The sequence below is a fragment of the Notothenia rossii genome (assembly GCF_949606895.1).
Source record: "Notothenia rossii genome assembly, chromosome: 1".
Lineage (NCBI taxonomy): Eukaryota > Metazoa > Chordata > Actinopteri > Perciformes > Nototheniidae > Notothenia > Notothenia rossii.
Window position 1 is genome coordinate 28,026,439 of NC_136912.1, and position 21,126 is coordinate 28,047,564.

General features: G+C 42.9%; 2 protein-coding genes across 7 annotated transcripts in view; both read right to left on the minus strand.

Annotated features, from left to right (window-relative positions):
- Positions 1-1,380: 1,380 nt before the first annotated feature.
- LOC307032480 (uncharacterized protein) lies at positions 1,381-10,126 on the minus strand. Of its 4 annotated transcripts, XM_079670459.1 has the most exons (18): positions 10,028-10,126; positions 8,650-8,776; positions 8,307-8,387; positions 7,869-8,076; positions 7,507-7,676; positions 7,319-7,416; positions 6,895-7,127; positions 6,623-6,801; positions 6,445-6,538; positions 4,798-5,143; positions 4,539-4,656; positions 4,371-4,462; positions 4,140-4,257; positions 3,687-3,794; positions 3,378-3,569; positions 2,980-3,132; positions 2,543-2,708; positions 1,381-2,374 (listed from the first exon to the last, which is right to left on the minus strand). In XM_079670459.1, exons 10-17 carry the CDS (start codon positions 4,954-4,956, stop codon positions 2,587-2,589), a joined length of 1,062 nt encoding a protein of 353 aa, XP_079526585.1. In that variant the 5' UTR covers positions 4,957-5,143; positions 6,445-6,538; positions 6,623-6,801; positions 6,895-7,127; positions 7,319-7,416; positions 7,507-7,676; positions 7,869-8,076; positions 8,307-8,387; positions 8,650-8,776; positions 10,028-10,126; the 3' UTR covers positions 1,381-2,374; positions 2,543-2,586. The 4 variants fall into 4 exon arrangements, with proteins under 4 accessions (XP_079526585.1, XP_079526586.1, XP_079526587.1 ...); XM_079670460.1 differs by lacking the exons at positions 8,307-8,387; positions 10,028-10,126 and having other exon boundaries at positions 8,650-9,245; XM_079670461.1 differs by lacking the exons at positions 3,687-3,794; positions 10,028-10,126 and having other exon boundaries at positions 8,650-9,245.
- Positions 10,127-14,773: 4,647 nt separating this feature from the next.
- crebbpa (CREB binding lysine acetyltransferase a) overlaps positions 14,774-21,126 on the minus strand; it is an 81,839-nt gene continuing 75,486 nt past the window's right edge. For all 3 annotated transcript variants that reach the window (XM_079670250.1, XM_079670249.1, XM_079670251.1), the window contains 4 exons: positions 20,733-20,900; positions 19,148-19,309; positions 18,660-18,941; positions 14,774-18,255 (listed from right to left, as the gene is read on the minus strand). In XM_079670250.1, coding sequence (XP_079526376.1) covers positions 15,988-18,255; positions 18,660-18,941; positions 19,148-19,309; positions 20,733-20,900 — 2,880 coding nt within the window. In that variant the 3' untranslated portion in view covers positions 14,774-15,987. The remainder of the gene's footprint in view (positions 18,256-18,659; positions 18,942-19,147; positions 19,310-20,732; positions 20,901-21,126) is intronic.

A 21,126-nucleotide genomic window follows, 5' to 3' on the forward strand; every position in this document is an offset into this window, starting at 1 on the left:
GGATTTGTGTTTGTGTTGAAGATGTTTAGGGGGAATGAGTTTGTGTCCTGTCAAACAGTCCTCTGTCATGACTCCAAATCATTGATTTGGGGACTGCCTGAGGGCAGAGGGACAGAAACACACACACACACAGAAGCAACAGATGGAATCGACAAACTGCTGACTCACTACCTGGGGTCCCGCCCAGAAGTGAAACCGACCAATGGAACACTGCCAACTCACTGGCTAGCTCACTCAGAAATTAACCCGCCAATAACAAATAGCTAGGAAGGAGCAAGCGATAAAACTCCTCCTCACCTGTGTATAAATGTTGTGGTCATTTTGAAGATCGGCGCTCTTGTTTCTGACTGGCCGTTCCTGAGACGTGTCTCACACGGTGGTAGAACCTGAGCCCGGAGTACTCTGCAGAGTGCTTCGTGATTAGGTGAAAGTTTGATGTATTGTATGTTTTACCATTAAAGCAGATTATTGTTTAACCCTTATCCTGGTGCTTTGACTTTTCCTTCTTTTAAAACAAACTCATAGAGGAATGCGCGGAGCAGAGGTTCTGCACATGAAACCCTCTTTAATGGTCACACATGCAGAACACAGCACACACAGTGACATTTGTTCTCTGAGATTTGCAGCTTTTATATTTATAAAAGTCAAGAGTGTTTTCCGATATTTTCCTAAAAAATTATTGTTGGTAACTTGTTGACAAGTCATGCTTCTACAATATCTCAAAACACCTAATTGCACTTCTTGCATTTTTGGGAATAACTATTGTTCCAATAGGTAATAATAACAATAGCTTAATCTAAATAACAATTTCACCTACAACTTCATAAATATGAAAGGAAAATGGGATTCTTGGGTATGTGTATATCCTTAGGTACTCGGATATAAATAAATATGAAACGTTTAGAAAAATACAGTCTTTCATTCCTGAACAGACATGTGGTTACTATACGGTTATACCTTTTTCACACAAAAATGCAAAGCAACAGCAGGCTTACTTTACATTTGATAAATCACAAAATAAAACTCCTATGTGATTTGGTTTACACACAGAAAGGGTCTTACATTGTAGCGTTGGGCAGTAAGTCGATTACATCAAAAATGATTTGGCTCATGTCCATATATTGTACGAGAGGTTGATATCATTAATATTGTGGTCTACCTTGCCATGTGTTTTAATGCTGCTCCAACGCAAAGATTTCCCAAATTGGCATCAATAAAGTTCTATCTTCTCAGAAACCAACAACCAGTGTTCCGGATGAGGATCATCTCTTTACAAAAATATTCAAGTGCTAACCCATATTATTACTTCTAAATGAATTTATTTCCAAACGCATTATAATGCAGTGTGATGTATGTAAACAACAAAAAGTACAACAGACGTATGCTTAATTTATATTTATTCATCAACCAACCACATCAATAACATTGTTTTTAAAACAATAAAATGGTCCTCTCTGGCAATGGTTTACTTATGTGTTTCACCACAATACAAGTAAAACGCCACCATAACGGTGTATGTCTTGACTCTAGAGCGTTGGGGTTAGTCTAACATGAAAAGCATTGACAACAGAACATAAAATCAAGTTATGCAAACGGTTATAACATATAGTATTAAGAAATCATACAACACAACCATTTTTTTATGATTTAACTATGTATATTAAACATGTACATTCTATGTGTAAATCAAATATAACAATTTATAACAATGTATTATTTGGTTTTGAGAACAACAATGAGGTGATTCACCAAATAAACTATTTGTTGTTTATCTCAATGTCCCTAATTATACATCGTAAAAGACTGTGCATTGTACATGTTGATTGAAGTACTTCAATCAATCAGGTTAATAGCTGGAGACCAAAAAGGAAATATAACTGACAAAGCAATTAAAGCAAGTAACGCAAAAGAAACAAAAATGAACAATTAGAGGAAAGCTGTTATTGGCCTGCGGTGTAACAGGTGCAGTCAAATAATAATGCATAGGCATCCCGTTCTGGGAAAAAAGGGAAAGACCTCCTGCTCTTGGACAATGATGTGCTCACCAAGTTGTATGGTAACCAGCAAGATATACTTGGAGATTAAGGAATTTACATTCTAGTGTTTCAAAAAGGATCAAAAGTGAATGGTTCATTGTTCAGGATGCATTCCAGGGACGCTGAGCATTTTCTTCAATACAATTTAAGTTGTGTACAAGTGAAATGTTTGGCCTGATAATGCGGCATAGGGAAAAGTCATATGGTCAACATATTCAAGGGTGATCTTCCATTGAGGAGTATGAATACAATCTCTAAATATAAAGTCAGTAAAGTATTTACATTTCTGATAGCACATCAATTCTTGGCGGATATTCGTGCTTGAGAGCAGCAGCAATCTGGGGAAATACAGAGAAACAAAAAAGAGGGGCAGATCAGAAACCAAATTTGAGGTTTTTGAATACACAATGTATGTTTAGCATTAATGAATACAAAAGTAACAGCAACATGTCTAGGTTGAGGCTAAATCAACAAAGATACTGTACATTAATTCATAAGTAAATTACCTAAATTATGTTTCCTTCTTCATCTTCACTGGTGTCTGGACTGCTTAGGTCACATCAGGACCTAAAGCAGTCTTGTACTGCTGCAGTACCACCTGCAAACTCTCCAACAACTCAGCATGCTTCCTTCTTAGGGTGCACCCAAGTCCTCCATTCCCCTTGTCAACATCTGAAAATACACAAAATATTGTTATATGGACATACTATAAAGTAAGATTGCTTCACGAGGCCAGAGCACTTCAATGGAGTATATTCTCTCCCATGTACATATAAAGATGATTGTCACTGTCAAGGGACTTCATTATGTAAAATGGCCGGGTCGAATAGGCAAAGGCCATTATACTCCATCCAATTTCTGTGACCAAGAATGATTTGGGCTGACTTTTTTTCCTTTACAACTCATACTTTACAAGGTAGGTTAAGTTTTGCTTTCAAGTTACCTTCCTCAGCCACCTTATTTTTTAGAGCAACTGCCATGTTCTGCAACCATGTGCAATGCTGCGTCATCTCCCACAATAGGATGCCTTTCTCCCCTTGCAGTCTCCGTGTAAGCATGACTTGATCAAGTATCTTTTTCTTGGCTGTAAAGTTAGCTAAAATCCAATCACAGTTATGTATATACATGAATCACATTTTCATTATAGCATAACAATATGTTTAAAACTCCAAACATGTACTTTCAAAATCATCAAACGTAGACACAATAAGAAAACTTAAGATATACCCTTAAACTAAATGAACGTTCTAACACTCGACATGATATGTGCATAACTCAGCAAGGTATACCTTCATATAACAGAACTTCAAATTAATTATTATGAAATATCTGAAAACTGACCCATGCCATGAACTTCCCACGGCCACAGCGCGGACATGATGCTCCCTCCAGAGAGGGAATGCTCCACCGCAGCAACATCTATGCCTCTGGCAGAGTCGTGTGCCAGCTGGTTGTACTTCAGTACCTCCTGGTTAAGGCGCTTTTTGTCGTCTGCAAGCTTCCTTCGAAGTCGATGGCGGAGCTTGCTGCTGTCTGAAAAAGACATGAAGTAGTGGGATAGGGATATGTGACAAACTATATTTGCAAGTGCAAAAAATATATATAATTCAGTAGGTTGAATCTGCAACCTAAAACATTATATTGTTATACCATTCTGTCGGTAAAGGGATTGCTTCCGCTGCCTCACACTTAGGTAAAGCCCCTCAATGCTTTGCTGCAGTGCTGTTTGAAGGATGTCTTCAGAAGTACCCGATGTTTCTGATGTTCCCGTTGAAATAATATTGGCAGTAAAATGTACTGTTACACAACACGTAACGGTTTTGAGAAACAAAGTTGTGCAACATATTTAACACCTTTTAACACAAATTGATGGTACAACTATGGAAACTGGAACATATCAGAGATAAACATGGACACATAGTTGGCTTGCTATTGCTTGAAGATTATGTCCCTGTCTACTGAAATCCAGTGAGGGTCCCATTACGTGGCAGGAAAAAAAATCAGCCTTATTGCCTTAAAATTGGCTGCTCTTTAGGATCAAATCTGTAAATTCAAACAGTCATGGACAATGATATGTAGCTGGTGTTATCTAGTCTTGCTTACCAGATGCCCATTCCTTCACGTCGGAAATCCACATCGACACCATGTCATCTGAGACACAATGTAGCTCCGTCTTGAGTTCCTCAAGACTTGCAGTCTCTTCCAGGAGCCTCTTACTAGTCTGATAAACAGTAGACGATGGACAATATACAGTAGATTAAAACTTGCTATGATTAACAACAAGCTATGTGCAAATGAAAAAGGACACAACAACACCTTTAATAGGAGGCTCACCTTCACATATCTTGTGGAAAGTGCCTGAAGAAGGGAGTCACCTTTTTTCCTGTTCCATCCCATTGCACGCACTGTGAGCATGTCCAGTCGTGCTTTTGAAAACCATAATGAGGTTATGATGTGTCATCTAAAAAAGTATGCAATAATAGGGCAGAACATTCCACTCACCTGCTTTTGACATGTATTTTGGTGTCAGGGCACAACGGGACAGGTAGCTGTTGACCTGCTCCACTTCTTCCCCAGCGGTCATCCCTGCTCCCTCCTGGTTCTTCCCACTCCATATAATCTGATGGTAAAAGGTTGCTGGAATTGTTGTGCAAAGAGGCTACATACTACTATACTAAACAGTATAGCTTAGATATTTACTACTTCAGTATTATAAATATAAAAAATATAAATGTACGTGATACAAGAATATTTCACATACCTCGCATTTGGTAGCATGGGCTCGAGCATGCATTACACTGAGGAATGGCTTCATGGTGGTCAGCTCCTGGAGAGCAGGAAGGATACTTGCAGCTTTCTCCATGTACGGCCAGTACTTGCAAGCCACATCCATGGCGAAGAACTTGGCTTTGGCTGGCATGAGTTCCTTTTGAAGATACAGGGGGTAGGCAAATATCTCACCCCCTGTACATATTTAAGGCCTTCAAAAGAAACCCATGGCGACATACAGCCACCTCCATCCCTTCTTCATCCAGCTTCGAAGCCCTCCTTGACGTCTCCCTCGCAGCTGTGCACTGGGAGTCCCCACATGTGCCTCTTCCCTGGGTCTAAGACACACATTACATCATGACAAATCAGTTAAAAGCAATGGAATCACGATCTACACCATTTGTTCTAATTATCAGATTTTGGAGTAGATGGTAAGGAGAAGTAGCTGAATTTGAAGAAAGTCAGGGTCGGATATACACAGTGGCGTTTTCTCCTGGAGGCCAAGGGAAGCCAGGCTTCCCCTGTTTTTTCGGATTGTAGTTATAATTTTAATAAATAAATGAAAGCACTTCGTTTAGTTTCGGAAATTCTTTGTTGTGTGTTGCTGCCGGCCTGTCTCTCCCCCATTCTCATTGAGTATTTTACAAAGAGTGAAACAGCGCCCCTCTAGATGTTATGGTGAAACAGTAGATTGCACTCTCTGTTGCGAGAGGAGGCTAGCCGAAATTTGCTTCCCTTTGTGAAAAAAAATGGAGGGATTGACCAATCAGATGAGGCTCACGTCGTGCCCCTGCCAACCTGTGATTGGTCAGGGCCATGCCAAGGGAAGCCAGAGGCGGCTGGCTTCCCTTGCCTCACAATCCAATCAAATCGCATCAACTTAGTGGTGCAGTGACGCGTTCCAAAAAGCGGAAGTAAGCTGCGCTCGGTTTCCCTCGACAAAATAGCAATGGGATTTCTCCATAGGATTTTGGAAAATAGCTCGAAAAAAGGTCAGTGGAAAACGAACCTGTTAGGTAAATGCACGTTTTGTTCAGTCGGATAATATCCACATGTCTACCCTACTTTTATAATTTTCGAATCATAAATCTAATCGATAGAAGATAGATAGCGTCACTGCACCACTCTAACCGCCGTTAGAAAGTAGCAAGCAACTGAAGCAAGTGCAATTATGAAGGGTGGAGATTTGGAGTATTTAATCAAAAAATAATTGTACTAAACTTCCGCTGCACCAGCAACAACAAATACAATCTGATGACAGGCCAAGGCCCAAACTGGAGCTGTGTACAGCGAGGAACAAAGGAGCGAACCAGATGTAAAACGTTAAAGGTCTCCTGATTTAGTTTGTGAATGAATGCTTATTAGAGTTTCGGCTGGAGAGTGCGTGCGGACCTGTCGGTCAGATAACAGGCGTGTGTAAGTCCTGCATCTGTATGATACAAACGTGTGTAAAATGATACCGGGCGCTGTAATCACTCATCTGGTTACGTTATTACATTGACCACCACACACCCCCCCCACCCCAAAAGAAAGGACGTATTATTGGCTTCCCCTAATTTTTTCCCCACGCCACGCTACTGGATATACATGGCTATTTTTGTGATATACCTATAAGGTAAAATTAAGAATAAAAACTTGCATTTTTCAGTGATCTCTGTATTTTGTCGACAAATGCAGCCACCGCGCTGTCTTCTGCTACAAAGAACCCATTAAAAAAGGCGCTGCCATCAGAACTGAAAAAAAAAAAAAAGGAAATATATCCATGAAACATAAACAGTAATCAAAAAAGTTAAATAACAACATTGTAAAAACAGCACCTTCCACTTCGCCGAAAGCGATACAGCTTCCTTTTTCCATCGGCAGAAACAGCCAACATCTCCGGCAGGCAGGCAGGGCAGATGAAAGGAGCACCACAGCAGAGCTGGTCTTCCTCATACGAGGCATAGGAGAACTCCAGAAAGCTGCGCTGCAGTGCATCTCCGTTACCGGGTCCAGACTGGAAGATAATTACCGTACATATATTGCTGTGATTTTGTCTATTTACGGAAATGTTATAATGTATAATATTGTAAAGAATATTTACACTTACTCTTCCTCCAAACTTTGTGCGATGCTCCAGCAGCTTCGCAAAGGCCTGTCTGGAGAATCCCGGAGAGATGACCTTGAGCTCTTCAAAGGAGCTCAGGAGGTCCAAGGTGTAAAGTGTGGAAATACTGACCGAAGCTGGCCAGTATCCACTCTTAAGGAGGACTTTCAAGTCGGGGGTCCACTGCTGCTGGCAAGTTTGACAGGCATATAGTGGCAGATGCAAGTCATAACGCCCTTGGAACAAGTAAATAAACATAATTAAGACACATTTTACAAAAGTTCCATCTACAAATAGTCAAAGATGAACAGATATTACATGAAGGTTTTACTCCAAGTGGAAGCACAATGCCTCAGCCCACAACAGTAAACATATAATAACAATTCAATAGAAATCCAAATATATATATATATATATATTTGTTTACCATTGATGGTAATAAAATCACTGGTTTGCCTGGTACCACAGTGAAGTTTGTGCCTTTACAGGAGCAGTTGGGTGCCTTCACAGTTGGCAATATGCAAGCTGTCAAAAAGAAAAGAAAAGCACTAATTACAATTATATGCTGGCCGAAGAGACATGTGAACATCAAAATGCAAGTTTGAGAGAGCATACCTTGGTCATGGGTGTCATATCCACCTTCCACTCTAACAACACACGTTGTTGGACTAATTGGTTTAAAAAAACCATTCATTAAACTGTCCCTGTTGTGGAGTGGCTAGTTATTGTGATGAAGCACATCACAGTCTCCACAGAACCACTCCTCGGGGAGACACTCTCTACACCTTGGGAGGAAATACAAAATTATTCTAATATCCTAGAATTACTTTCATTTTCATGTGGGTTTTCTCTAGGTATCCAGTTTTCTAACATCCCAAAAGTCATGCATGTTAGCTGAAATAGCAGGGCACTGAGCATTAATACTGAAAAATTACAATTAGGTAAAGTAATTGAAATAAAGGTAAATGTTATCTCACCTAATAACAGCTGGCTCGTGGCAGAGGCCACACAGGGGATGACCAACAGCCTCTTTTTCTAGAAGGCACTGTAGGTGGTGTGGTCTCGCTTCTTTCCAGCGCTCTGAGGCTTTCTGCTGCCGAAAAGACCAGGATGAGGCAGAGCTTTTTTGAGGCTCAGGAGGAGGACATGAGGAAAGAATGTCAGAGAGTCTCTCCATATTCTTTTCTGTGAACAGAATGAGAAACTTTAACTGTAAATGACTATATTTAAGATGAACACTAAAAATCAAGGATCATTTCTTTGCTCAGTATGGAGCTGGCCAATATCTTTACTGAATTACATTCCTCGTTCGAGTCCTGAACTGTGAGTTGTGTATAAGGTTATTTTCTCTCACTAACACAATTTATTTAAAAATTGATTTTAGTTTTCAACTTAAAGCCATTTTTGTGATCTACCAAATTTGTGTTGTGCTGAAGGTTCAGTACGCAGAACCTCCACACTGGAAGACTGCAAGCCCTCAGTCGGGGGGGATGTGACTGTAAAACATCACACAGAGGGTTAACAACAGATAACTGATGATTTGTATTATCTACCTATTGTTTAAAAGCTTGTGAAATTAAATAAAACATAGTTCTTATGACACCACAGTGGGAGTGTCTCCGACTGTAGTGTCACTATGCGTTTATATATTGGAATTATTGTAGACCCTCAACAAGCAATTACTGTGTTTTAATTCGATTTTCCAACCATTTATAACTTAGTAAATTCATAAAAATATAAAATAATTGGGATTTCAACCTGTAGCTGAGCCTTGGCGTCGCCCTCCACGCCTCCCTCTCGGCTTGCCACGTCCTACACAGTCCCTTTTAGGGGACTGTAAAGTGTCTCCTACAGAGCGTGCCCGTTTCCTCTCCTCAGCTGCTTTCTGTGACCAAGTAAAACCTCATGTAAGGTTGATGTTGCTGTTACGCTCCCTATTGGGCTAGGGGTACCAAAGGGAACAACACAACCAGAGTAGAATTGGTAACAATTATAAGTGGCTTTATTACAGCAGGTGGCAACAAAAAGACAAGCAAGCAGCCTGAACAACAACGGCCACCAGCTGATGCAACACAGGAGAGAACTTCAAAAGGAAGTTTATATGGAAACAAACACTCACGTTACACGTGGTACAAAATAGGAATGAGGAAAGCTGCACACACACAGCTGTAGCTGGTCTACAGGTGCTAATCACCTGGGTCTAAGCTAATACGTTTACACAGATAACAGCTGATCAACAGGTGCTAATCACCTGGGTCTAAGCCAACACGTTTTGCACAGATAACAACAGCTGATCAACAGGTGCTAATCACCTGGGTCTAAGCTAACAATCCTAAACAAAGTTACACAATAAGAGGCACTACACAATAAGAGGCACAACACACTACTTGCACTCTGCTAAGTATTCTACGGATTACAAGGGAGCTAACAGCATAAACACACGAGTAGAGTATCACGAGGCTAGAGGGGTCTGTCTCCCCACACAGAGCCTCCCGAATGATCTCCGTTCCCAGCCTTTGTACTCCTCCCCCGGGAGATGTGCCGGAAAGGGCGGGGATTGGATGACGTCTCATCCAATCACCTCTTCGGATGCAGCGAGGGCGGGACGTCGGAGGAACTGCGCCGCTCATGTGTGCTCATGTGTACACACACACACACACACACACACACACACACACACACACACACACACACACACACACACACACACACACACACACACACACACACACACACACACACACACACACACACACACACACACACACACACACACACACACTAACAAACAGGTTTAACAGCCTTAACAGCCCAGGAAGGCAGCGGCTGTAACAGTTGCTGATAAACTGATACCATATGACAGTGGACAAATAAAAGTAAATTCATTCACTTGAAGAACATTTTTGCTTGAAGTTTTTCCTACCATATAGCCTACAACTAATGAAGTAAAACAAGTTGAACAAGCTTTATTTAGTAAGCCTCTGCCCCCCATGTTGTAATGATGAACCGTTTTGCAAAGGCCCTATACATTGATCCAAAATCCAGTTACTCTTGGCCTGTTCAGCATTTTTTGGATAACAGATAGTGCCAAATTCAAGTGGAAAATGAATGAGGTCATATGGGTTAAAACACCAACCTTAGCTTCAGCTAGCATGTGTTCATGCTTCAGCTCAAGGGCCATGCGTTTCCCTTCTTTGGATGTGGGATTATTGGGGTCTGGGTTGTGTTTTGTTGCCATTGCACAACACTGCCAGCCAGCCAGCCAGACTGACAGACACAACAGATATGCAACAGCCGCTGTATGAGACAAACAGAGATAGAGAGACAGATTGTAAGATTGAGATGGATAGATGAAGAAATAGATAATGAATGATAGAAAAAGATAGAGAAAATAACTATAAGAAAGGTAGGTAGATAGACAGAGAGATAGGTTGAGTTTGGCTCTTAAAAGTGCCGTTGGTTTTATGATGGTGTAGATCAGTGTATGGGTTTGTGGTGCGGGTACAGGAGCTGCAGGAGAGAACAGAAAAAGTGAATTATGTAGTGAAACTAGCTTTTTTAAATGCACATTGTAACGGTTTAACTACTTTAGACAGACTGAGTTCATTTACGTGTTTCCTGTTTCATACGCGTAACAAGCACATGGACGTGGACTATGCCCCTCCCCCCAAACATATATTAAAATGTCGGCCAGCGTTGGTACTGTCATGTGTAAAACAAAAGCGATTAAGATAACGTATAACTCACACTTTAACACCGACGTATGTAGCCGTAATTAAGACAAATATTTTTCACACACCACTTATGAGCTGATATAAATGTAGCTAAACTAGTTTAAGCTTATGTTGAACGTGAGCTAGCTAGGTAGCCGCCCGCAAGAATAATTTCACATTAATGTTGCTTTGCTGATTATGGCGAAAGCATTTCTCAGACTTAGAACAGTTCAGTATGTATGATTAACCATGCGAGGAAAGGCTTAAAAAAAAGCCCCAATTATTAAATCTAAGCAAAACATGTATCAAACTTTAGTGACCCAACTTACTTTGTAAGAGGATGGATCGCAATGCCGGTGGCAGCGTCTTTGGCCAATAGGTGGTGCTCTTAATGATGTTATTTCCTGTACCGATTATACAATAAAATATTAATACATTTCCTATATTTTGACACGATAACTCTTTAATAACCTAAGTAGCCTACGGACAAAAACAAAAAAGTATATATTGCCTTATAAAATGCAGAAAAGTTTAAACATCTAACAATGCTAATAATAAATAAAAAATAATGATATCTTAAACCAAAATAAATAAAATGGAAAATTAACCGACAACAACAATTTAACATAAATAAAACAACGATTAAAACAAGGATAAGTTTGACTCAATGTTGTGTAAAGTACCCGTTATGGTTAAAAACATTTTTTTTATTTTTTGAAAATAATACAGCTTCCAGCTTCCCGACACACGAAGAGGAGACACGAACAATTCTTCCACTTGAAATGCGTTTAAACTGTGTCAGAGAGATGTTTAATCGGTTCATTTTAATTGGTTAATAATTGGTGTTTAATACTGGCAACTTCTAATTGTTGGGGGGGGGGGCGGCGTTCAATCCAGTTCCGATTCCGTAACCTTGGCGCACTGCCACTCCAACATCCAATCCCGACTTGAAGTTTAATCACGGGTACTGTAGTCCTAAACCAGGGGTCGGCAACCTGCGGCCCACGGGCCGCATGCGGCCCTTTAAGCCCTCTGCTCTGGCTCCCTTGAGCTTAGACAAAAAATAAGAAGGAAATAAAATAAAAGTATTTGTAGGACTATTTCTATTTTGTTGCATGGTTGAAAATGTTTCGTATCTTGTATTTTGAGGTGATACTGTGACACATAAATAAAAAACAAAACGGTTTTAATTAGGTCAACTAAAATATGCGTCACATCCTGCTACGGTCCCGCACGAGCGCCTTTTCCTGCGGGTGAATAACCTGACCCCCGGCTCGATGAGCGAACTATGGATAAATCAAAGAAAAGTACCGGAGGAACACAGGATTTAATTCTGTGTGGACAGGGTTATATGCTTTCACAGCAAACGATGCTGGTTTACCGGTATGTTTGATATGTAGAGAGAAGTTGTCAAAGGTGCTGCAGCTTTTACGTATCGAGGAACAACACGGGAGAGGAAGACAGCTGACAATCTTCAGTCATAATTCAATGGGGTATGTAATTTATTTCAGAAAACACTTTTTGTTATATTCCATGGAATGCTCTTAACATCCCGATAGCAATGAATATATTAAATGCGTTGACAATAAATACATACAAAAATTAATCTCTGGAAGCAGTAGCGCTGTAAAAAGCACGACCAATCATCTGAGCCGGCCCGGCAAAAATAACTGGATGGCCTACCTGCCTGTCAGCCTGTCATCCTTCCATCTGTGCACACATTTATCTCGTGCCCTCATTGGTCATGTGCGCGTTCGTGTGTGTTGGAGGAGGGGCTCTGTGAGGAAGTCTGAAGGAAGAGGCCTATTTTTTCCGGTTGTGTATTTTCAAACTCTAGCGCACTCGAGCTGGTTTGTCCATTCTTACCCATCCCACCTTTAACTCTTTTTAGGGTGCAGCTATATGTTTTATTTATTTCAAAGTGGGCACATTTTAATAATATATTTTTTTCCCTTCAAATGTGCAGAGGACTCCCCAAGTGCTGTGTTTAATTTATTTTAAAGTAGGCCTGTGTATTATTTGTAATTCTCCTTATAGGAGTTCTTTGTTTCTTATTAGAGTTTAACAGTTGTATATAATGTAATAAATAGCCTAATAAATGCAAAAAAAACTGTAGTTTTGGTCTGATATAACAATAAATACAACTTTATTAGCTATCAAGCTATGAAATATGTTTTGCGGCTCCAGACAAAAAATGTTTTGGGAAAAAGGAGCAAAATGGCTCTTTTGGTCAAAAAGGTTGCAGACCCCTGGTCTAAGTGAACGGTGACTGTAAAAACTACACTGCTCATGCTCAGATAATTGTCCTATTTAATGTGTGTGGCAAAAAAATAATGGCAGTGAGCTGCCATCCCCACCATACGTCATCTCACATCATTCAGAGCTGATTGGCTCTAAGTACGTGTGCCGCGAAAAGTGTGGTGTGTGAAGAGAGGAGACGAGAGACGCGTCCTAAAACCAGGAAGTAAACTGCACATGTGTTCCCTCCACAAAAAAGCAATGAGATTTCTCCATAGGATTTGAGAAAATATCTCAAAATAAGATCTGTGGGAAACGTACCTGTTAAATAAATTCACGTTTTGTTCAGCCGGATAATATCCAAATGTCTACCCTACTTTTATAATTTTCGAATCATAAATCTATCTATTGGATAATAGACTTTTGAAACTACATGAAGATAAGGAGGACTTTTATAAAAAAGTAATAGAGATTTTTGTCAAGGTAAGACTGCAATTTTATTGAAAATGGGATCTTACTAAGAGAGAACAATTCAATATTTATATGATAACATTACATTTTTTGGGTATCCTTTTGTTGAACTGTGTGTTTAAAATTAATCGAAGCATCAGACAAAAAAAGCTTTTGAAAATAATATTATATTTTGATTTAGGTCAAAATATAATATTTGTAAACCTGAAGACTCAGTGCCAGTGCCTCACCAGCCATGAACCTCACTGCAGAAGCTTATATATAGACATCTAAGTTTTTTGTACCCCACCACTTTTGTACATATAAAAACGCCACTGGCAATAACAATAAAGGTGAATCTAATCTTGAGCAGGAACAAATGTATTTACTTAGTACATATCTGACATTAACGATTAAACACATTTCTGAGACCTCCCCCGACTGCAATCGGCTATTCTCGTCTACTTTCGAGGCCAGCCGCAGCTCATCTCAAACAAGCCTATTGATTACACATTACTGCAGAAGAATTAAAGAAAACATTACTCTTTCTCCCTTCGCTATGGAATTGATGGAACTTTTAATATGCTTCAAATGCATTTGTATTGCATTTATTTATTTATTCTGTATGCTTATACTTTTTCACAATCTATAACTTTGATACTTTTTGTTTTCACCCAGTATGCCTACTTGTCTTGGTACTAAAACTAGTACTGAGATTATGTCCGTGTTCCCACTGCGGCCAAGCCAGCCTCCACTCGCGAAAACCTAGTCAAGCCAGCCCACACGTGATATTGCGGTGCGCGCTGGAGGCTGGCTTGACCGCAGTGTGTTCCCTCTGCTTATTTTACACAGACAATTTGTAATTCTAATGGTTTCCCTAATGTAGGGTATTGGATATGTCTGACAAAACTGAGATTACTGCTGCTAGAATTGTGTTTAAAAGCTAAACATACCATCTTCAACCCTCCTTCCAATATCACTAACTATAGTGTACTGCTCTAAGGGTATATTTATGATGAGCATGGCTGCACGATATTGGAAAAAACTGACATTGCGATATATATTGCGATATTAAAACATACAGGAATTGACTATACAATTGGTATTTTTTTTAACTATATTTAACCGGATGAAGGATTTTGGTCACGGACGTCTTGATCTTAAGTTATCAGAGCAACAAGCTGAGCTAGCTCGGTTAGCAGCGCCAAACTGCCCTGGAGAAACACATGAAACTACTTTATTCAGTGTTTACCTTTAATCACCGGGTCCGTTTTGTGGTCATTTTAGTAACCGTTTACAGTTTACAAAATGTCAGCGCCATCTACAAATTACTACTCCGATTAAAAACTCATGCACTCTGATCCGAAACTATGACACTTCAAACTCACCACCTTTTTTTTTACCGTTATCACTTGTTTTTAAACGCAACCTTAATGCTGATGGGGAAAACTGATCTGAAACAAAGGAGGTACACACAGGAGTGATGCTTCATTATTTGGTCAACAGAGTACTGGAGATATTCTGCTGCACAGTTTATTTAACAATATGGTATATAAGTAAGAAATGAGTCTTTAACCAGTTTATACAGTGATTTCATCTCTCTTCCTTATATTTATAGTATTTTGCTTAACTTGATTTACAATAGGAGAAAAAGTAAATCCCCCCAATTCAAGTTTTAGTGAGAGGAATGCGAGTTGATGAAATATTCCTCAGGGTGAATCTCAAACGTGCCTTTCATCTCTATCGCACACAGCTTGGTGTAACATTTAGAGGATGTGGCTCAGTCAAAGATGTGTCCGACAAACAACCAGTGATCATTCCACCTCAGCTTAGGGGGCTGGTCTCTTTCTCACACTCTTTTTACACTTTACAACATTTGTATGACAAAAAGTATGACACATTTTTTTTTTAATGTCAAAGCAACAATGTTCCACACCAGCAAGACAACGTTTTCCCATTTCCAGGCAACTGAGATGTAGGTTGCAGTCCTTGTTTTCTGTGTTTGTGAAACCAGCTGAAGTTATTTCGGTGACAGTGAGGGTTTGTGTGACTGTCTTCATGTGCGCCCGTGTACATGCCCGTGTATAAACAACCGCCGCAGTCCATTTCGTATTTCAATACAACTGAGTGCTCTTCATACACACAACGAGGAGGGGAGTGGTCCCTGAACGCATCGTTTCGGAGTAATCGTACAACACTAGATTACAATTGCCAGGAATAACAGCTTGAGAAAAGAACGAAAACCTGGCCCAAATTCCCAGACAAATTATTTTACAGTTTCAACACAACAATTATTTAAGTTTATTTTCCAAAGGTACAAAATAAAAAGATATGAATAATATAATGCAATTGTACATTTTCTTTTTAAAAAAGAAAGGAGAAAGGCATGAAAACATACCAAAAACAAACAAAAAATAAATTGATTATTGAACAAATTTGGTCTCAACCAAAAAATATATTCTTTGTGATTTAAATTCCATTTGAGAAGCAACTTTTAAAAGTTGTAGCTTTTTTTTGTTATTTTTTTCCTCGACCAAATTTCTTTTTTTACAACAATTGAAACTTTTTACATGTCAGTACAAAAAAATGCTCTCAACCTTAGAAAGAACGTCAAAGCCCTCCATCGGATAAAGAGTCCAAGGAAAAATAGAGTGGGGATGGAGATTGTGTTTTTTTTTAGTTCCGAGCAAAAATGCTACAATCCCTCCACAAACTTCTCCAGAGTGTCCCCTGTAGCGTCTCCCGCCAAACCCAAGTCACTATTCAGCCCCCCTCTGTTGGGCGTGTTAAGCTGCGGGAGCATAGCGCTTTGTTCTGGTGTCCCCATGTGTCCTTGCTCCAGGGACCCTGAGAGCGGGCCCCCTAGTCCCGGGTGGGGGGAACCAGAGTGGGCTGGGCGCGGGTGCTGGGGCGAGGGCTGGGGCTGGACCTGCGGGGAGGGGCTGGAATGTGGCCGTGGCTGCTGGGGCTGCTGCTGCGAGGGCGGACAGGGGGACTGGACCGGGGCGGGGGAGCGGACCTGGTTGTTGAGGACGTTTACTAGTGTGGGCTGTCCGGGGAGGTGGGCTCCACCCTGGGGCTGGCCAGCCAGCAGGTGGGTCTGTGGGCTCATGGGACCGGGCTGTGCAGGAGAGCCCATCTGCTGCTTGAGGAGGGCCTGCTGCTGCTGCTGCTGCTGCTGCTGCTGCTGCTGCTGCTGTTGGAGCATTCTCTGATGCAGTAAGGCCTTGGTGGAGTCCATCACCATGCCGGGCTGGGCCATCTGAGCCATGGGGGGAAGTGGTCCCATGGGCCCCCCGGCGGCTCCTGCATTGGCCTGCATGGCTATCTGCTGCTGCTGCATGCGGAGCTGGGAGTATGTTGCTGCCGTGCCCTGCGTCTGAGCCGGGAACTGGCCTGGATGGCCCTGAGGGATCACCCCCTGCTGTTGTTGTTGTTGCTGTTGTTGTTGTCTTAAAAGCTGCCGACGGTAGAGCTCCTGGATCTGTGGGTTGGTGTGCGCTGCGTTGATCATCCCTTGGGCCCCTAATGCAGCCAAGCCCTGTGCAGGGGGCTGCTGCGGCTGCTGGGGGGGCATCGCCGGCCTCTGGACTGCCCCCCCTGGCAGGGCCATGGTCTGCATCCCTGGCATGCCTGGTTGCTGCGGCTGCTGACCCGCCTGCTGCGGTTGCTGCGGCTGGTTGGCGTGGTACTTGGCTGTTCGCTGTTTGATGAAAGCAGCCATCAGCTGAGGGTTTGATTTGAGGATGTTGAGAACCTGCTGCTGCTGCTGGGGGGAGCTCGGAGACTTGAGCGTGCGGAGCAGGTCCTGCAGGGCGTTTGGTGCGATGGCTCCCGGTCTCTGGGGCGTTTGTAGCCGAGCACCAGGCTGCTGGGGAATCATCATCCTCTGTCCCAGCTGCTGCCCTGGGACCATCAGGCCTCGCTGCATGCTCAGGGCCTGCTGCGGCGCCTGGCCTGGGACCAGGCCCACTTGTTGGTTCTGAACCGCCTGCATCGGCCCCGCGGCTCCTGACCACTGACCTTGTATGCCGGGCTGCATGACCTGGGATCCGCGGGGGCCCGGCACCATCTGCATGGGCGGCTGCATCGGCCCGGGCATGCGCTGCTGAGGCTGCTGGGGGTTCATGGTTAAGCCGTTCATGTTGACCCGGTAGTTCTGCTGGTTCTGCTGCTGGGCCTGTGCCATCATCTCGATGTGCCGCGCCATCTTGACTGCAGCGAGGGGCGGCTGCTGCTGGAGCTGCTGAGGGAGCGGGGGCTGGGGGAGAGGGGACTGCTGCTGGTGCAGGGGGGAAACCTGGGGCCCGGGCTTGCCCTGGGACACCGGTGCTTGAGACTGCCCGTTGCGAGGAACGTTGGGAAAAGTTGGGGACATGACGCCTGCCGAGTTGGGGGTCTGCGGCTGGTTGGAAAGCGGCTGCTGAGGGGTCTGAGGTGTGTTGGGCTGGGTGTGGGCACTGGGAGTGCTGGGGGCAGCAGAGGCCGGGGGGGACGGTAGCGGCATGGTTCTGCCTTGCATGGAGGCCATTCTCCGCCTCATGAGCTGCGCCTGCTGCAGGCGGTGCTGCAGCTGCTGCTGGCGGAGCTTGTGCTTGATGTTCAGGCAGAACGGGACGGGACACTTGTTCTCCTGACAGTGCTTTGCGTGGTAACAGCACAGAGCGATGAGCTGCTTGCATACGGGGCAGCCCCCGTTGGTTTTGCGCTTGCAGCCCTTGGTGTGCTGCACCACTCGCTTCATCTTCTGGCAGGACGGCAGAGAGCAGTTGGCGTTGCGACACTGACATGCGTGGACCAGGGACTGGATGCAGCGCTGGATGCTGAGGCGCCGGCTCTCCTGCGGGCTCTTGGAGGCCTCTCCACTCTGGCCGCTGCCGTCGTCGTCCAGGCCGAGGCCCCATTTCACCATCTGGTGCTCGTGGCCCTTCACGTTGTAGCAATTAATACATAGATCAAAGTCCTGCAGGGGGGAAAGGAGCATTGTCAGTCGAAAAGTACGAGTAAACTTGAACAAACTTCTCACAGATCCAAACAGTAGAGTGCTGTAACTGTAATTGTGTGATATTATCAAGGATAAAGTTTCGAGCTGCTCCATAGAAATATTTTTACTGAACTGAAAAAAAATATTGGGTATAAAAAATAAAACAAAAAAGGGACTCCTATTACCAGAGAGTAGCTAATGTTCACAAATATTTGAACTTTCCTTATTCATGGAAATACATTTTGGAATTCTTAATTTAGAAGGTGGTTATTAGTACTCAATGAGGAACATAAATACTGTTCTTGATTTATCCTCATCTAAGTCAATCCAGTGGAAAAACTCATCAGAGCGTGCTAATGGCATATCTTTCAGTAGTCACTCACCTCGCACACAGTGCAATGCCAGCGTGTCTCCACGTGGTGTTTGCACTCGTTGCAGGTGTAGACAAAGCGGTCCTGGCCCTGGTTGTGCAGCTCCACCAGCATGCACATGGTGCTCCACTTGCACCTCCGTAGGGAGCTGAACTCCCAGTGTTTGTCCCGGGCCAGAGTCAGGAAGGCATCGCGGCCGTCCATCAGGTCACAGGAGAGCATGGGGTCGGGGTCCACGATGGGCGGCAGGGTGTTGGCCATGGGAGCGGAGTGGAGGTGGATCACAAAGAACACCTTCAGCAGTCGGGGAAAAGAAATATAGATCTAAGAGTTAAAAGAAGCACAAGCTAAACTCTAACTGCTATCACTACACTGAGGGGGGAGTATCATGAAATCCAATAGTAATGACAAACCATTGCCTTTTATAACAATCTCATAAACAAATGTTAATAATGGCTTCAATGGCTTAAATACAAATACAAAATCAAAACAAGTCTGACCTCCTTGTGCTTCTCCAAGGTGGCGTAAAGCTTCTGGGACAGATCATTGGCTACATTCGGTATCCCAGTCTTCTTCTTATTGGCTCGGCTCACGCTGCTCTTGTTTTTATTGGTCTTCTTGTTGTTCTTCTTCTTAGCGTTTTTGCTGTCGGTTGGCGTACCCTGTGGGAAAGATACAACAGATCATTTGTTTTAAAAGAAGTAACAAATGATCACATATCCTCCATCTTTAATATTCCATGTGTTAACCATGTTAATAAAGAAATGTTAGGGTTATAAAAGCTGTGGAGTGCAAAACAGCTCTCAAAGATCCAAAACCATGAAGTTGTACATTTTAGGGATGTTAAGATTCGCATCGGTGCACCGGCATAAACGTTCAAAATGGGAGTGAACCGGTTGAAGAGGTGCACATCGGCTACAGTTTAGGTTGAACTTGCGATGCATCGATTGTTATGATAGAGCTGTTTGTGAAAGGTTATTTGTATTCTTTATTGTTCAAATAGAAACCAGTGCTTTCTGCTCACTGGTGAGTTAGCCTATGAATGAGTGTTAAGCACATCAGGCAGGCAGCTGTATGGGCATTGCACTATGGTAGTTGTTATTTGCACATTGTTAATCATGGGCAGTGTTTCCGCCAGACCACGGCTGAGCGGGCGTCCACCCCGAGAGCCGTCCCTTATAGATACTGTATTTTTACATTAGTGAGCCGGATCATTTGGCTCGGCTCTGTTAAAGCGCCGGCTCTTTCGGCTCCCAAACGGCTCTTCATGTTACCACAGTTTACCACGGAGCCTCAGTTTCGCCGCTGCGAGGCTCCGGTGTTCACACGCGTGCTCCACTAAACCCCCCCGTTCATCGCGTCCAAATCGCGTACGTTCCGTGTTGTCCTGTAGCACCTTCGACGTCGGGGAAACAATCTTCAATACTCCGAAAATAATCCCACCAGACTCCTTTGCCCCCTCCAACACTCCAACACTATTAATATTTTTGGACGCCCTCGGCTCGCGTTCAGGGCGTCCCGAGCTGAATAAGGGCGTCAAATGACGACAAGACAGCCCCCTGGCGGAAACGCTGATCATGGGCAATGCATCCTTAAATCGTTTAACTGTGAGGTTTTATAACATTGCACTGTACTCTGGAGAGAGAATACTACACTTGTGAAAAGGCCAGTTTGTGAAAGGTCCAAGTGTTGTTTTTTTAAGGTAAAAAATAAACAGCATGATGGGATGCGCAGTACTAGTAGAGAGAACCAAATATGTAAAGCACTTTGTTAATTTATGATTTGCTTCATAAGGAATAAAACAAAATCCTCTGTTTTACCATATTGAATTGTATCATTATTTTGCATGTGTTGAATCGCATCGTATCTCCCCGAATCGCATAATGTTGAATCAAATCATATCGAACTGTATTGCAACAGGGGTCAATCGTATCACATCGCCTGGTGTTTCAAATGTATCGTTAATGTATCGTAGGCAACGTATCGAGATGCGCATCGCATCGGCCTCAGTGATGGAGATGCACATCCCTACTACATTAGTATCTTTCCTCTGCATCAAACCATGACAACAATGACCAACCGTACCTCTGGAGTTTCAGTGGTAGCAGTGTTCTCCTCCTTCTTCCGCTCCTCCTCCTCCTGCTCCAGCTCCTTGATGCTCTCCTCCAGCACGTTGGGCCAGAAGTCTCCTTCGAAGTACGGCAGCTCGTTGGCGGTGGTCAGGCGGTCCTCTGTCGCCTGTTTGCATATGTCCTGGGGGGGGGGGGGGGAAGACAAAAAGACATGGATGATTTGAGCGATTCAAAATGTATTCTACTAGTTTGCAGTCATCCAAAACGCTGAGCATTCACATGTTTGATGTGTATGTCTGATAATAACAATAGTAGCAAATGCGTTCAGACTACCAACTTTTCACACAGAAGTCTAGCAGGAAAATAGATCATGAACCCAAAAGGTAACATGACAACACTCCTCTTTC

Bases quoted from the DNA above. Each gene is read 5' to 3' on its own strand.
- LOC307032480 (XM_079670459.1), bottom strand. From the start codon at position 4,956: ATGCCAGCCAAAGCCAAGTTCTTCGCCATGGATGTGGCTTGCAAGTAC. The intron at 3,795-4,139 runs GTAAGCAAGACT...CGGGAACATCAG, and splicing joins CGTGAAGGAATGGGCATCTG to AAACATCGGGTACTTCTGAA. The intron at 2,709-2,979 runs GTAACTTGAAAG...GTGTATTTTCAG, and splicing joins AAATAAGGTGGCTGAGGAAG to ATGTTGACAAGGGGAATGGA.